At 40.5% G+C, this 17,246-nt stretch overlaps 2 protein-coding genes across 4 annotated transcripts in view; one reads left to right on the top strand and one right to left on the bottom strand.

Moving 5' to 3' along the window:
- pax5 (paired box 5) overlaps positions 1–5,889 on the top strand; it is a 53,495-nt gene extending 47,606 nt beyond the window's left edge. For all 3 annotated transcript variants that reach the window (XM_006787543.3, XM_035906383.2, XM_087841778.1), the window contains one exon: positions 914–5,889. In XM_006787543.3, the coding sequence (XP_006787606.1) occupies positions 914–996 (83 nt within the window). In that variant the 3' untranslated portion in view covers positions 997–5,889. The remainder of the gene's footprint in view (positions 1–913) is intronic.
- A 10,317-nt stretch (positions 5,890–16,206) lies between these two features.
- LOC148102522 (uncharacterized) lies at positions 16,207–17,188 on the bottom strand. The gene is made up of 4 exons (XM_087842534.1): positions 17,104–17,188; positions 16,905–16,976; positions 16,731–16,783; positions 16,207–16,596 (listed from the first exon to the last, which is right to left on the bottom strand). The coding sequence occupies exons 2-4, from the start codon at positions 16,945–16,947 to the stop codon at positions 16,207–16,209; spliced, it is 486 nt and encodes a 161-aa protein (XP_087698660.1). The 5' UTR covers positions 16,948–16,976; positions 17,104–17,188.
- Positions 17,189–17,246: the final 58 nt, after the last annotated feature.

A 17,246-nucleotide genomic window follows, 5' to 3' on the forward strand; every position in this document is an offset into this window, starting at 1 on the left:
AAAAAAAAAAATTCTGACCAAGTTAATTGCTGCGATCTGTCAGTGTGATGACATTGTGACAGAAGTCCACGGGGAAGAGAAATGAGCAAAAGAACAAGACAATCGTATTAACAAATCTCCAGATTAGTCAAAATAATTTGAAAGAGAAAGTACTTTTCCTGCACACAGAGGAATAATTGCCTACGTTCTTGCTTAGTTCACTTTCAGTTGTACCTGGTTTACAGCTGCTAATCAGGATTCGTCAAATATACTGAAGGGATCAAATGAAAGCAGTTTCTTCAATATTCTTTTTTCGTGTGAAATGATTCAAAAACTTTAAATACTAAAAATCCTTAAATATCACAAAACGTCTTTCATTACACATGTAATAAACGTCTTTTATTATACATTTAGCCTGTCATCACAGTGGAATAAGTGACCGCCTGGTAACTTCTGAGCAGTTAGCGAGTAATTTCTGACGGTTGCTAGGATAAATCGGTTGCAAAGAGGGCGTGGCACCCAAAATCTTATTGTGATTGCTTTGGTCACTAGCAGATTACTGGGGTCAACTGTAGCTTGAATGGGAAATACAAACACTTGATAACTAACCATGAAGCGATCATGCTTGATGGTTAGTTAGGCCTTAATAGACAAAAAAAAACAACTTTTATTGGACTCCATCAAACACAGCTCTTAGATAAATCCCATCGTTGCTCTGTTTCTGCCTGTAAATTGCTCAACACACACCATTTTAAAATAATGTATTTTCTCTGCTTTCAGCTCTTACATGGCAGAAATTACAGGTTTTAATAATCTGATTATGTAGACAAGAAAAAAGCCCAAGGTTAAAGAACCTGGATTCACATCACGTTTTCATATTTTTTTCAGTTAAGTGACTTAAAAAAGTTGTGTGTTTGCTTTTTCCCCCCTCCAGGATCGCCATATTATTACAGTGCAACATCACGAGGGGCAGGCCCTGCTGCCACCGCTACAGCCTCCACCTACGACCGCCACTGACACCCTTATGTAGACACAGGAAGTCGCAGGGTGAGGAGGAGAAGGAGATGAGGGAGGGATGGATAGCATCGGAACCGCTCAGTACAAACTCGCCTACGCTTGGACTGCAAAGAGAAGAATTCAAATCTCTGACATCGGTGAAGTTTGCATTTTCTTTGAGTGACACTTAAACCAACGAATACACTCCTGAGCTGCAGCACAATACTGTTTGGGTATACAATACTGTGAGGACACAGGTATGGCAAGGTCAATAACTGATTATGTAAACAAGTAGATTTTGGACATTTGGACCCTCCCACACTATCAAGCCTTCGTATCCCTATCTAGTTTTTAACCAGTCATAAACCAAAAGTCAGCGGACTGTGTGTAGTATTAAAACTATCTGTATTGTTACCTTCTGGGTTTTCCAGTTGGGAATATTTTTGATGAAATTATTTAAGCTGATCAGAGAAAAATCAACTTTTTCAAACAGTAGGCTATTTTTATGACCGCACATTAATCAATCAATTTTCTATGCCATGCTACAGTGAAGTAAAGACAATCCAATCATCCTAACTTTGACTGACCAAAATCACCCATATCGTTACCATTCTATTCATTCTGCCACAGATTCAACACATTTTCCTCTGGAACCCTCAGAAATGTTCATCAAATGAGATAACATTATTTCAAAGGGAGCGTTCAGGGTCACGCATGTTCGCTGTGCCCTATCCCGTTTGTTACTGTTATAGTGGTCAAGCTTTCCAGTTCTGCAGAGTACACATGCTCTGAATTTCTAGTCATTTTTAAAGCAGCAGATTGCTTACGACAAACACAACTATCACACAGCTGTCAACTATCCAATCCTTTTGTGTTACCAATGCACTATGCAGTATGTAAGCTAGTGAGCATTTGCATCTCACCTCATTTCTTCATTCTTTACTTTTAGGATTGGAAAAAGTTTAGAAGATAAGACTCCTTAAATGCTGTGTGTGATTTCTACTGCTGCACCATGCACACAGGTTCAGCATGTAGAAAAATCCAAAACTTGGCACGCCTAAAGATAGTTAATAAACCATGACTGGATGTTTGCTGTTCAGGGGTGGGGTTTTAGTAGTTGAAGTCAAGCAAGAAAACTGTGTCCTCACATAGTGGATGTATTAAGAGGAGCTGGATACTGGATGTCAGCGCCTACAGATAAATTCATAACAGAACGATTACGGGCCAACCTATCAGAGGTAGAAACATTAGTAGTTCTACAGATGACTCTTTTGTATTTTTCAGGAAATTTTTGGCTGCAATACTGAATTTAACCAATAGAAAAATTGGAAGGACTGCTGAATGACATCGCTGCATCCAAAAGCCTCATTTATAACATGAAGTTACATTTGTAAAATCTTAATTTATAAGTCTGAACTGTCCATGATTTTCCTGCTAATCAGAATCAGATTCACTGACAAATTTGGATTCTCTTTTATTTTCTCTTAATCTACTTAAGAGAGCTTGTCCTCAAAAAAGTTTTCTTTTCTGTTTTGGTCCTCGGTTATTTCTGTTTAAACCCACAATTCTGCCGAAATTACAGGTGCCGTCAATTTAGGTTGGTTTGAGATTTAGAAACAATGGTCGTCACATAATTAAACATAAGTAATTAACCAATCTTTGAACATAATAAAAATGTATAAATGAGGCCCCAGCTCTTTTAATACATCCATTCACACTTGCATTTGAGTTGGTTTGAAAGCCAGTGACCAAGACATAGAGAGACCTTTCAGGAAAGCACAGCCTAAAATCTGAGCCCACTACTGTAAAACAAACAGTACTCATCTTCACATCGGACCAAAATCAGTTCCATCAGGTTGTGTTACAGTACAGGACGGTGGTATCCTACCTCCCCAGACAAGATTTAGTCCTGATCAAGAGCTATTTATAATGGAGGAGACACAGAGTAATATATTAAGAAGCTTTTCTGTGCTGCACTCCGTGATGAGAGTGAATGCCTGTAATGATTTATAATAGTGTCACGCTGTTGTGCTAGAATAGTGACGATGACGACGGCGATGATGCAGTGAAATATGAATTCTGAAAAAACTTTCAATATAAGAAGTCTTTGTTTATAAGTGTGATCAGATTGCGATTTTCCTGTTTATAGTTTGTTGCCTGGTATCAGTTGACAAAGGTGCCACTTAATAAGTTTTTTGTGTTTTTATTTTGCTTCCTAAGTGTCCAAACGAAGGTTGGTGCTAGACTGGATCAGACCCAATGTGAGGAGTATCCCTCCTGTTGCTGATCCAGTCGAGCATCAGCCAAAGACCAACAGGAAGCAGTGGCACCCTCTCTTTCTATCTCTGTCTTTAAACTCCCCAAAGATGTGCCCCCCTAGTGGATCGGCTGACTTCTTACAAAAGCACAAAGAGACTCAATCATCTTCTTAAGGTGACATTCTACTTTTTCAGCTTCCTTTCAGAACCATTAAGTACTTCTTCTGCTTTTCCCCGTTTTGAGTATGTGTCAAAACATGTGCTTGTTTAAAATCCTGAAATTGTTTCTATAAAAGTACTGCTTTCGTGAAAAAAAAGTAAATCTGATTATTATTATTTTTTCGTTTGTTTGTCTGCCACATCAGTTCTGCGCTGCGACAATGCATGACACCAGGGTTGAGGCCTTACCCATCTCGTACAGACAGACAAGGACAGATTCGCCCCTCAGCACAGATCTGAAATCAGTGTGTTTTCCCTTCCCAAATGTCTCTGAGGGGCCGATATATTGATCTTGTGAGAGGGCAATATCTTCCTTAGCCTGTACCTTTTTCAGTTTCAATTCTGTCCTCACCAGACTTGTACAGTAATCAGTGAAAGAGAAGTCACAATGTCAATAGCGATTTCAGTTATTCACACTGAAGTTAGATTTTAGTGTCGAAGCTTTCTTCTATTATAAAAAGACTTAAGGTGTGCGGTGTTGTTTTTGGCCATCATCTGCGAGTATTTGGATTACTTTTTTGTTTTGGGTATGTGTGGCTGAGTGTAGCGCTTCATTGCTACTGTGTAGAGTCTACTAACAAACAGATTGAAGGCACCAAATCTGCAGTGTGAGGCATAATATATAGCTCTATAAACATACAATAACTATAAACCCTGAACAAAGCTGTTAGTTTCTCAATATTTGTTGTTTCTGGGATTTTTTGAAATAGTAATAGAGTGGATCCTTTCACATTTGTAGACCTTAAAAGTTGTGAATACACAACTCTAAAGAAAGATTCTTATGACGGCTCACCTGCTGTGTTGCCAGCGTGCGCCTCAGCGGGAGCCTTTCCTTATTTCTGTCTTTTTCTCTTGATCCTTCTGAGGCATTATTGAACCTGAACCACACCAGCTGAAAACAAGGACAGTGCCTTTAGTTTTATATGTCAACATCCCCCTGACCTACTATGAGTCACTAAAACTAGATTCAGTTTCCCTCCCTGCAACACATTTAACAGAAGTCTTATTATTTACCCAGGCAAACACAGGGTTTGAAGATTTTTCAAAGCCTTTTACAAATAAATAAAGGTGATTAAAGTACCAATAACTCACAGTGATTCTTACAATGGAACAACAGTGTCATCGAAGCTCTGACAGCTGATCTAACAGCACCCACATTAGTCAATAAATCTCCCCGAATGTGGATTTTTCAGTCATAAAACCCGGAGGAAAAAAAGATGTTGTTAAGCAGCTACAGCAATGAAAAGCAGAAAATAGTCCTGGTTGTATTAAAGTCAGTGATTGATTCCTCACTCATCAGCTGTAGTGACAGTGCCAGGGCCATACGATTTCTATCCAAGCGACTCAGCTGAGACTAAACTTCTGGTGACACCAAGACATGTCTTTTTTCGTTGGGTTGATTTTTGTGTGGCAGTACAGTAGGTCATCTCATGGAAGATTGTTTCCACCGCTGAATTTATTTTATTTATATTTTCCCCATCTGTAGCTCTAAATTCTATGATATTATTTCAAAATTCTTAGTTATCTTTAGATAACAATCCCAAATTTTGACATAGCACAACAAAATACACGAATTAATTAAATTAAAAATTCACTGTTTGAAAAAAAAAAAACATTTTTTTGGCTGGTTTTGTTTTTGAACACTCACATTTATCATATGGATTTGCAGGGATGACCACCACGTAGAAAGACTCCATAAGGTTTTGGGGTTTTTTTTTTTTTCATTTTTGATAAAGCTCCTAAGATGATCACGTTTTCAGTGGGTGGTAGTGTCTGTGTGGGAACATTGACCATAAAGAAATGGGTCAGCAAAGTCACAGGACACAACTCCAGTTCTACGAGTATATGCAGAACCTGCTAATGGGCTAAAAACCTGCTTACAGAGCCAATCACCCAGGCCTAGACAAGTTAGTGACATCCTGGCAACCACCCGTCGCTAGGGAAAATGAGTATCACCCCCAATGAGTTGTGAGTGGTTGCAAAAGGTTGCTGAGAAATCAGCTGCTGAAGCCTCAGTCACATAGGTCTGGAGACTGGTGACACTGGTAACCACTGGTAACTACGAAAAAATTGTGTTCCCTGACCAGTTTGCAAGTGGTTGCAGGAGGATGCTTGCTATCAAAAGGTGAAGGCTCTCCATTGCTCCATGCTCTCCATTTCCGTTTTGGATCACACTTACTACTGGTTTCACTACTGGTTGATGAGTGTTTGCAGCAAGACGGCATCTTCCATGAAAACAACGGCAACCGTTAAACTGCTATTAACCAAACCAATCTCAAGGAGGTTTTTTTGGTTGCAGCGGGACAGTGAGATATTTTTTCCAACTTTAGGATCATTAAAAGATATCCGAACATCAACCAAGTGCATAATATTTGCATATTTCTGAAATGGGTGACTGGAAAGTTCAAATTCTGGGAGATATCCATAACATAGATCAGGGTTAAACTAATATATATATATATATATATATATATATATATATATATATATATATATATATATATATCTTAGCTGTTTCAGGAACAGCTAAGATACTGCGCAGGACCCTCAAGCTCCCAGGCCTCTGGTAGAGGACCCGAGAATAAACCGCCCGCAGGAGCGTGCTGGGTGTGTTTTTATATATATATATATATATATATATATATATATATATACACATATATGTAAAAGCCAAGAACATGACAGAAATATCTCAAGTTTATTCATTAAAAAAATGAATTTCTTTTTTCCAACCCCAGTATTTAAAAGAAACACACAATTTCATCTCACTGACATAATCTAGCTGCTTACCCTAACCATCAAAAATGAATGCCTAACCCTCAGCCTAAGCCTAACCATAACCTAATTGTAACCCTAACACTAAAACCACATTTTGAGCCTCAAAAATGCTTTCAAACTCCTGGGGACAGGCATTTTGTCCCCATAAGTGACTGCTGGTCCCCACAAGTATAGTAGCATGCCAATTTTCTGTCCTCACAAAGATGTCTAAACAATGTTCACACACACACACACACACACACACACACACACACACACACACACACACACACACACACAATAAGAAATAATTGATTAAAGTCATTCTCCTTCAGGAGGTAAATCCAGTTGTCCGCTTGCATCAAGTTGCCAAATTAAACAAGTCAAACTCAGTGGCTGTCATTCGGTGTAGACCAGAGTCCTGTGACATATTAACAGGACTGTTGGTTAACTATGCATCTCATAGGGACACAGCTTGCTTTGCCATTGCTTTGACCTGACTGGTTCACATTGGGAGAGACTGGATTCTCACAGCTATGACATTGACTGCAGTGATGAAGGGGGGGGACTAGTCACCGTGGGTGGTACTATAGAAAGCGTGGCAGGCAGAGGCTACATACACACACACATAAATATAAGTACAGACATACTCTTGCTCCCTCCTTTTGTCCTTTGCAAAGTGGTGGTAGCCCCTCCTCTTATGCCCCCATGTTCCCCAGGGGAGGCCAAACCTGCTGTGCCATCAGAAGCTCATCCCATCCTTTTTCACCCCCCCATCCCTCCTCGGCCCTAATCTCATCATATCTCATGCACTTGTCTCCCCATCTCTCCTCTCCTCCCCACTGCCACACCACCAGGATTAGGAATATTAAAGGTATTCTCTTGATTTCAGGGCTGTGACCTTCCTCAGAAGTCCTCCCTCTTTCTTCAGACAGCCCTATTAATCCTTTTGCCTTCTTACTTCTCTCACTTTTTCCCACTGACTCCTCAGACGTGATGCTCGCTGTCCTGTCAGAAATTCTGCATAGGTGTTTTTCGTGCCAAAGCGAGGTCATTTCAATGGCAATATTGCTGCCGGCGTCTTTATTTGGTCAAGAACACTCTGTGAGATCTCGCATCTCATCTTATTTCCTCTCCGTGTGGCTGTAGAGCATTTTGAAACACAAAGAAACACCAGTTTCAGATCAAACAAATACATTTCATTTGCAGCACTTCCACAGTTTACTGTCCATGAAAATAAATTGCATCCTGAATTTCGATCCCAGCTCCAAGTCAAATAAGAACCTGAAATAAATGCAAATGAGTTTTTTTCTCCTTTATTATGATTTCTTGCCGAGTGCGCACTGCCTGACTGTATCTCAATATGAATCCATGAAGAAGGCTACTGCCTTCCCAAAACCTGAGGGGAATTCAGCATCACATCTTGACAGCAATTAGTGGCACAATCTGTTTCATGCTTGCTGATATAACTAGGCTCTGGACAGATCTCATACTGAAGTGTTACAATGTTCTGTACATCTTAATATTATTCAACTGTGGAAGAGGAGTAATACACACGACTCAGCCTACAAAAATCAACTGTGCTTTTTAAGCAGATGTTTCAATCAAAAAAAAGAAAAAAAGAAAAAAGAATAGATACATAATTTTTCACCTTACTGTGGCCTTTCGTGTAACAATCTGGAGTTTTTTTTGTGTCCATGACTTCCTATCTGGGGTTTTGAAGAGATATTTATATCTGTGACATTTTGGTCCAAATAAAATAAAATAAAATGAAATATGAATTTAAAAAAAATGAACAAACAAAAGACAAAAAGGCAAAAATTTAATTCGGGTCCAACGATTCAGTGCGTTCTATTCTTCAACATTAAAATGGGACAAAAAAGATAACATATCTGTAACATTCACCAAAGCCTGTGATGCCTGTTTTAAAGGACAAACTCTTGTACAAAAACCATATGAAATAGAAGAAAAAGAGTTACAAACACAAAAACGAAGACGAGAAATGCCTTCAAATATTCTAAAGGGGAGGATTAAAAAAAAAAAAGTAAAAAGAAATGCTTCTTTAAGAAAACCTGTATGTTTTTTATTCAATTTTCTAGTAGTTGCAAACAAAACTTGGTGTTTTTTCTCTTTGTGTGTTGTGTGTTGTCTTAATATTTGAATGTATTTTACTGCAGTGCGAATTTGCCAAAGATATCATATCACTTGATTTTTCTTCTTTTTATCTTTTCTTCACTTTTTGTTTGTTAGTTTATTTTGTTCCTGAACTGCGATCAGTTTTGTTCAGAAAACTGAAAGTAAATGGTGAATTTGATATTATGCTTATTTTTTATATTTCTATCGTTAATATTATTGTTATTTTATTTCATGGCTTTGAGTTTACTGTGAAATATTAAATTGCAGTTTGCTTGATGCATTTCTTCATACTCAGTCTGTGTACCTGTCCATCCGTCCACCTGAGTGACTGTTGTTGGTGAATTATTCCATTTATGTACCTGTAATGTGAAACTAAGAAGTAATTATTTGTAAATATTTGCCATAATTTTATTGGTCATTCAGAATAAAAATAATTTTTTGGAATTTAAAGCTTCTGAGTGAGTGTTTAGCTGCACGTTTACTTGATTTTTGATACACAAACTCACACAAACTAAACAGTTGTTTCTGGCGTAAATACCACATTCCTGTACATTCAGCCTCAGTCCTGGACAGTAGGCGCTGCTGACAGAGCTGGTGGCTGTTTGTGTCTCATTGTGACCCCACAGAGCTGCTTTCATCCTGGGGGACACACATCTCATCTCACCCCCTCCCTCTTCTCACCTCACCAATCTTAGTGAATGGAGTGTCCCAGTGCTGCAGTCTTGGCTGCTGGCCGAGTCCAGAAGGGGGCAGAGGTGTGTGTGTGTGTGTGTGTGTGTGTGTGTGTGTGTGTGGGTGGGTAAGGAGGAGAAAGGGGGAGGGGGGTGATAATAGGACACAAGCCACGACATGGCGACAACACGCCACACACACAGAAAACAGCACATACCCAGCTTGAGACACAGGCCAGGCTGTCCACAGTTTGGGTGTCTGCCCAGGACACCAGAACTGCAAGAAGTGTGTGTGTGTGTGTGTGTGTGTGTGTGTGTGTGTGTGTGTTTGTTAGTTCCATGCCAACCAAAGGCAACCCTCTAACGTTGTGTAAAAATGCATCATACGGTAAAGGATTAACACTGGAGTGAAAGTTAACAAGCGCTGTTTTATTGCCGCTATTGAGGTTGGACGAATTCCTAGGCAAGATTAAATCCGGTGCTTCCACGCACATTTTCTCCAGCCTTTTTTCTCTTGTATTCATCTGAATCCTAAAAGACCACTGAGGGCTTTTCTCACCTTCTTTTGGGTTTCTTTGCAGTTGTTTTTGTGGTATTCATATACAACCGTTTGCATTTTTCCTGGTGTTTAGTAGCAGATAACCAGATATTCTCTGCAGATATTTGGGGGTTATTGCTCAGACTTAAAAATGCATTTGTGGTTGAATCTGTGATGGTATGGGTATTTCTCAAAACTGTACGCTACAATACTGCTCCCACTGAAATTAGTCAAAAGAGCTCTGTTAAATTATAGACTGTATCTTAAAGATGGACATGGCATCTAGGGCTGAAAAATAAAGCCATTTATTCAATAAAACTTAATGTTTCTAATGAACAGTGCTGTGGTTGGGAGAAAAAGCCAGACTACAAGAAAATATTCACTCTGCCTTCACTCGAGATTCTCTAAGTCTCTTTATTAATACACCGTGATGCTCTCTCTCTCTCTCTCTCTCTCGATATTGTCCTAGTTAGAAACAGGCAGTAAAGATGTTAAAGATGTTAGATGTCCTAGGTCATGGCTACTTTAAAGATACTTTCAAGCCCCTCCCTTATTCCCTCTGGGATTGCCACAGTGAATGCTGTTCCTGATGCAACCTTCCTATTTATCCAGGATCAGGCCTTATGAAGCCAAGATGGTAAATGTCGAACTCGCCCAGAAGCCATGGCAGTCCATTTTTTTTTTTACAGTCTACGTGATCAACAGCACTGTGTGTTACTAAAGCATCAGAGGCGCTCAGTAAGTTCAATGTAATATTCAGCCAGGACTTTAGTGCTCTTACAGTTTCTGCGTGCAGTTAAGTGTTTCGCAGGTTTTAAGCTAATGTGTCACAGCCACAATTCCAACAATGAATGCAAAGCCATGGCTACAGCAGCCATCCCAGCCTGTCTCAATCAGCTGTGACACAACTATGCACGGTGTAGCTTAGCTTGCTAAAACTACTCAATTTAAATTGTACATACTCCACTACGTACTACAGTTTATTAATTGGTGATTGTGAGTAACAGAAAGACAGTAAAATCACATTGCAAATGAGCAATTTCACATTAGGAATTTAAAATCAGGAGACACAGATATTGGTGCTGCTGTTTGTCTGTGCATGTCTAAAAAATGTGCAGTTTCTGGATCTAAAAACTTGTATTAGCAAAAGCTAGCCACATATAATTCTACTGTATCTGATTTTCTTTAGTGAAGTTGCATCCTGAAAGATCTGATAACCTCTTAAGCCCAAAATTTTATTTGCAGATGAGCTAAAGAACAAACACTAGGTAAATAAATAAATGGGAGATTTATGTTTGCATAGTCTGAAAAACAACGCCAGTAGACTACAGATATCTGGGCAAACACTGCCAAACTGCCAGAACCGTTAGCCTGGCAGATAGAGAGCCGATGTATGACCTGTCAGATCCATGTCTGCCTGCAAAATAAGGGTTTGACAGTACTTAGTTAGAAAGCAGTGCGACACTCTCTGCCTTCTTTACTCTCCTACTAGTGCTTCGGATTACATAACATGACATGTTCTACCTCTTCTTCTCCTCCTCTGGCTTCCTATACAACGGCAGAAGACAGACAACAGTGGTACTTATGGAGGCCAAGAAGTCATGCAAATTAACGTCAGTCAGCATCGGTATATTTTGGCCCTCCAGAGCCCCTGTAGTGAGGTGGTGCGGGGCCAACTGAGTATAATTGGGCCTCAGATGATTAGTGAAGAGGGGCTCATGCACGAGAGAGGGGGGTTAGGAGAAGAGATGCTGAAGAGGTATTAGGAGTGAGAGAGCAGGGGATTTGAATCAAACAGGAGGAGAAGGCAGCAAGAATCTGACAAAACATACAGAGGAAAAGGATGGAGCAGGGGGTGAGCTGTGTGCTGCATATTCATGACTTCTGCTGTTTTTGCATTCCCATCTCTATTTGCTTTCTTTCCATTCATGTCCAGGCGCATTCTCCTTGATTTTTCTGCTATGAGTTTACATCTTGAAACATCTTTGAGGATGGGGAATAGTTAATGCTATGCTATCTCCTGGTTTGTTTCAATTGCATCTTATTTCCATTGATTTGACCGTCTTTTCCAGCTGTGGTTGTGGTCTATCAACAGGCAAGAACACTGGTGATGGAAAAGTCTGTTAAACACTGGATTGCTTTTAAATTGTCCCTTCCTCAGTAGCTGCAGATGACAAGAGGTTCAAGATAGCTCAGTGAAGAGTTAGGGAGACCATAGCATGAATATATAAATATGACTTAGTTGTAACAAATGAAGGAAATAAAGAAGTTTAAATACAATAACTTAAAGTTGCAAAACAAACCCAAATCATCACCCCTCCACTGCCGTGCTTGGCAGTTGGCATCAGGTGTTCATGCTGATATACTGTGTTTGAGTTTTGCAAACATGGGGCTATGCATTACCACTAAACAAATTTACTTAATCTACAAAGAACATTGTTCCAGAAGTCTTTTGATTTGATCAAATGAAACTTTGCAAATCTGAGCTGTGCATTAAGCTTTGTATTTAACATCTTAACTGAGGCCTGTAGAGACTGAAATGTGTCTTTGGGGGTTTTTGCAGTTTCTCTGAATATTGGACGGTCTGACCCTAGGGTGAATTTGCATGGAAGTCCACTCCTGGGACGACTCTGATGTTGTGTTATCACACATCTGAATGGTGCAACAACACCTGGCTGCTACTTGGCCTCTTAATTCCTATGGAAGCATAAGGGTGTACTTTGTTTTTCACGTGATTGTATTTTAATATGATGGACTACTAGTGCCCGTCATACCTTCTAATTTCTTTTTTTTTCTATTTTTGAGAAAATAATTCAGTCCCAGCAAGATTATATATAATGACTTCTGACTTAACCGGACATGCTTAAGCCCTAAATAATCCTGAATGAATCCCGGAAACATTTTTATCATGTCACCAGACACACCTTCATTATTAAAGGTCACAAGCTAAAAAGGTTGGGAGCAGTCGAGTGCAGGAATCCTTAAAGTGTTTGTCTTACTTGAACCTGTGTTACAAATGTCATACAAGCACTTTCTATGTGTACCTTTTATCGCTTGGTTTTATTACCGCCTAAGTCAAGCAAATCTCAAGAAGAAGAAGAAAGCTGCTCTGACTTCTGGCCCATCAAATCAGGAGAGAAGAGAAACTCTCTGACACACTTACAGTGGAAAAAATCTCGTTTGACCTTATCAAAGCAGACATTTGGACCTCTCACAATGAAGCTCTACATGTTTCTCTTTGCCCTTTACAACAGCGATCATGTTAACACACATACGCACACGTGCGCGCACACACTGAAGTCTCAGAAATACAATACACAGTGACACTGGTAAAAATGAGCAGGGTTGTAGAAAGTCTTTATATGCTGTGTTTTGCTCATTAAGGTTCTCCGGACACCAGAAATGACAGACACTCAGCTCCATGTAAAGTTTTTTTTTTCTCACCCCCCACACTCAACCCGTCACTCACAATCACTTTCTCACAGATACTACATGTAACAAATGTCAGACGTGAGAACAGTGTGTGCGTGTGGCTGGATGTTGGACCACTGACAGGCATGGAAGCAGCTTGTTGAACTAATAGCCTAACTAATGTGTCTACATTCCCTCCCTCTTTACCTCCCTCACCCCCACTTCCCTTTGCAAAACTGACATCTACGTACCAAGCAGAGAGACGAGGGAGAGGGGGAAGTAAAGAGGGAGGGGGAAAAGAGGAGAGAAGTGGGTTGACAAGCGGCAGACCCTATCGCCCTCCCGTCTGACTCCGTCTATCTCCCCGTTGCTCCCTGAGGGTTTGTCTCTGAGGATAGTGCTATGATGAATAGGCCTGTCTAAGCAAACCTAGCGGAGACCAATTAGAGAGAGTGAGAAGAAAAAGAAGAACGATAGAAACAGAAAAACAATGAGAGAAATGGAAGCAAAGGGAGAGCGGGAGACAGAGAGGGAAGAGAAGGGCAGATGCATTAAAAGGAGGTAGGAGGACTGGGGTAACGTGGAAAGTTTAAGGCAATGCGTGTTGTCTGTGAGCGTGTGTGTGCCTCAGTGAGCTGTCAGTGCTGAGGGAGACGCCGTATGAGAGGGCCCGGCCTCCTAAGTCTTAACCTCGTCTGCTACTGCAGGAGAGGCTTTGACAGCAGAGACGCACAAACAGGACTGACCCTCGCAAAAACATTTCCTCCTCCTCCTTTAGAAAAGCCTTTCAGTGCTATCCTACTTCTTCTGTGTGCTCCTCCTCCCTCCTTCATCCAAATAATTTTTCTCCAGTCGAACAAGCATATTACGTTTATTCAGATTATGTTGACATCTCTTATGTGAATAAATGCCATTATTTTATTTTTTTAAATTGGGTTTTCACTGGATTTTATCTCAGGAAACTGGCAAATATTCACACTGTGATGGTCAGAGGTGTAGTCCACGTACAAGAACAGAAAAAGCTATAACAAAGCTACAAGTGCTTTCAGTGGGTCCTAATCCCGAATGCGCTGACCCTGTTGTGGAAAGCAGGTTCAGTAAAATCTGACTTGATTAACTCTGAGTTTCTAGATCACAAATTTCTCTTCAATCAAGCTATAATACCATAATTTACTGTAGAAAAGGGCAAGAAAAGAGCAGAGCCTCCAATTTATTTCAGTAGTCTGAGGAATAAAAATGACATAGTGTGCATCTCATTATTCAACAGTAATATGACAGGGACAAAATACAGGCAACAGTAACTGCAGGTTGAAGAATAAATCCAAGATAAGATACGTATAAATTAATAACTGATTTTGGTCATTTGCAGGGAAAAAAATTCAAGGTGCTCCAATTTGCTAATCAGAATTTGGTCATAGGGTTTTTTTTTCACCTGTGAAATAAGCAAAGATTACTCACTGAAAGCTTGAGAGACTGTTTGTTTTTTCAGTCCCACCTTCATAATGTCTTTTCCCATCCTCCGCCTCAGCAGCTTTTTGGCTTTTGTAGTTTCTTTGCCATGTTCCTGTCATTCATCCATTTTCTTATGCTTATCCAATTCATGGTCTTTCATTGGGTGAGACACCGGGTACAACCTGGACGCCAATCTATTGAAGGGGTAAAAAATAAACATCTATGGTCAATTTAGAACATCGGTTTTAGACAAACTGTTTTAATTTAGACTGTTTTACTTACCTGAAAGCTCTCTATCAAACTTAGCCCTTAACATACAGAAGTGTCTGTCAAACAAAAGTATTTCAGACACTATCTTAAGTCTATTTTGCAATACAATCAGATTTAATCATTTGGATATGAACTATATTGTCTAGTATATCATTTCTGACCCCCATTTGCTCAATCATGTAATCCCCATATGAATCTGAAACATTTGTAAGTCTTAAACATGAAACATTTCTACTTTCTATAATGTGAGCACTGAATTATGTTGGAGATTTAAACAAATAGGAAAAAGCATCAGCTTGGCCTGGGATCAAATCCAACTAACGCTTCCTCGCCTGCGTCTGCCAAGCTAATTTTCCTCCTTCAAACAAACATTTGATAAATGGCTTCCCCACTCTCTTCTTACAAAACAGGATAACTCTCCTCGTCCTCTTCCTCTCGACGATCTCTGTCGTCCTTCCCCCTACACACACGCACACACACGAATCTCTGAGACAATTACAAACATCCTGCTTCCCATTTATCACCAACAATTAAACGGCACGGACGCTCGCTACTTCATAAGCAGAGAGGAGAGGGCAAGGAAAGCGGGAGGAGACGAATGCGAGCGGAATGAAGTAGAGTCAACAGTGAGAAAGAGAGAGGAAGGCTGACAGCACAATTAAGGTTTTTAATTCTCTGCTTGAGTGGGCCAGTCCAGTCTTTATGCTAATTAGGATGCCACGGCCATGTAATAAATCTCTATGATCCAGCCTCATTTCCCTTCTGTCTCTCTCTGTCTCTTTCTCGCACGCTCGTACAGACAACAGCACAGAAAGTTCACCGGTTACTTTTTAAACGGCTAAACCCTTCGGCTGCAGTGTTGATCATTTTTGATAAGATTGTTATTTCTGTGCAGTTTTAATGCTTCACTGTGATCAGGGAGCCACAGTTTGTCTGCACACGCTGTTTACTTGGTTGGGCAAGCATTTGCCGCCTTGGCTCAACGCCTCCACCACATGCAGTTTCTCTCCCTGTTAACTCGCTTTATTAGTGTTTTTCAGGAATGTGGTTTGCATGTCCTGCACCGCTGGACTCCGCTGCATAAACGTTACGAATGCAGAACATTTTCTCCTGTTCGTCTCGGTTCTTCTCTCATCTTCTCATCTCCATTTGACAGACACGTCTAATGATAACATCTGCAGATGGGAAGCAAACAGCACAACAATCCGCAGATAATTGGGGGCCGCGTTTAAAGACGACGAGAGAAAATGAGAGAGACCGATAAGTGGACAACTGCAGGCTCTTTGTTAAAGTAGCAACGAGCAGATATATTTTCACCCTCATTTAGGGCACGAGGACTCATAGTGCCCTCCTCCCTTCCCTTTTCTTTTTGCTTCCTTGTAAGGTTGTCCCAAAACCCAGTAAAAGACAGAAACACAGAATCGATGTAAAATCAACTAAAAGTTTACTTTCATTAAATAAACAAAGGTAAAAGCAATTAACTAAGGTGGATTTTTATTCACACATCATTTTACACAACTCAGCCTTGCTGGGCAGCTCTTTTACCAATTATTAGCCTGCTTTTGGTTTGCTGCCCTTCTACGCCCTTCTGTAGGCTTAATACTTTCTCACTGGGGGTGCCGCCGTCAGCCATCTTGTGTTGCCTGACAGCCAAAATGGCTACCGCCCCAGCCACCAGCCCGAGGTGAAGTAGGTAGAGAGAGACGTGGAGACCGGTCACCAGCAGAGAGAAGCAGACAGTGGCAACACACCAAGGCCCAGCCAGGATCAGCAGCAAGGAGTGATACAAGGAGCTGAAGACGAGAGCTGGGACGGACAGAAGGAACCTGAGCAACGTGGAGGTCATCCAGGAGTACAGAGACAGAGGCGATAAGAGGAGAGATACTGCTGCCTCACTCATCGATACTGCCTAAAAGATACAAAAGGTGGGAGTTAAATACACACACTATATATTTCTTTATAGCTCTGCTTCTGGTCTCTACCAACTCCAACCGCTCGTCACACGTGACTCATCACTTTCATTATTTATTTTTGTCAACCTACCTCACGAGCATTCATGTGCAAGGTGACACTAGATGTCTGAGTTTTGTGAAGCCCTGAAAAGTTAGCAACATACAGACACAACTTTACTTGGATAAGAGCAAAACACGACTGAATCAAACAAAGCTTTTCAACCTCATCGGTGATGGTTGCATTCTTTAAAAGACATCTACTTACATAGGAAGAGGAGAATGAGACTGACAGCCAGCAATAGCCTCATTTCTCCTACACAGCTTCACACTTACAATCCTGAAATCAACAAACAAAACAATGCAACAGCAACATTAAGCTACACTAGCCTTCACGAGCACTCACACATGAATCTAGGACAGTGTCTGTATGGCTTAAAAACAACAGCAAGAGTTGAATTTCTCACCCAACACTGCTCCCACTGTGTATCAGCTCACTCCTGCTTCCTTCTGTCACACCGACCTTTATTCAGCAAAGTTTGCAGCTTTACTTAAGTAATCCTCTTGTGGAAGTTATGCAACATTCCCCCTTGTTGTGCCAGTTTTCTAA

The sequence above is a fragment of the Neolamprologus brichardi genome, chromosome 6 (genome assembly GCF_056152115.1).
Source record: "Neolamprologus brichardi isolate AB-2024 chromosome 6, ASM5615211v1, whole genome shotgun sequence".
NCBI classification, from domain to species: Eukaryota; Metazoa; Chordata; class Actinopteri; order Cichliformes; family Cichlidae; genus Neolamprologus; species Neolamprologus brichardi.

Coding starts and splice junctions, on each gene's coding strand:
- LOC148102522 (XM_087842534.1), bottom strand. CDS start 16,947: ATGAGGCTATTGCTGGCTGTCAGTCTCATTCTCCTCTTCCTAT. Junction 16,784..16,904: donor TCTCATTCTCCTCTTCCTAT/GTAAGTAGATGT, acceptor CTAACTTTTCAG/GGCTTCACAAAACTCAGACA. Junction 16,597..16,730: donor TGCACATGAATGCTCGTGAG/GTAGGTTGACAA, acceptor TGTATCTTTTAG/GCAGTATCGATGAGTGAGGC.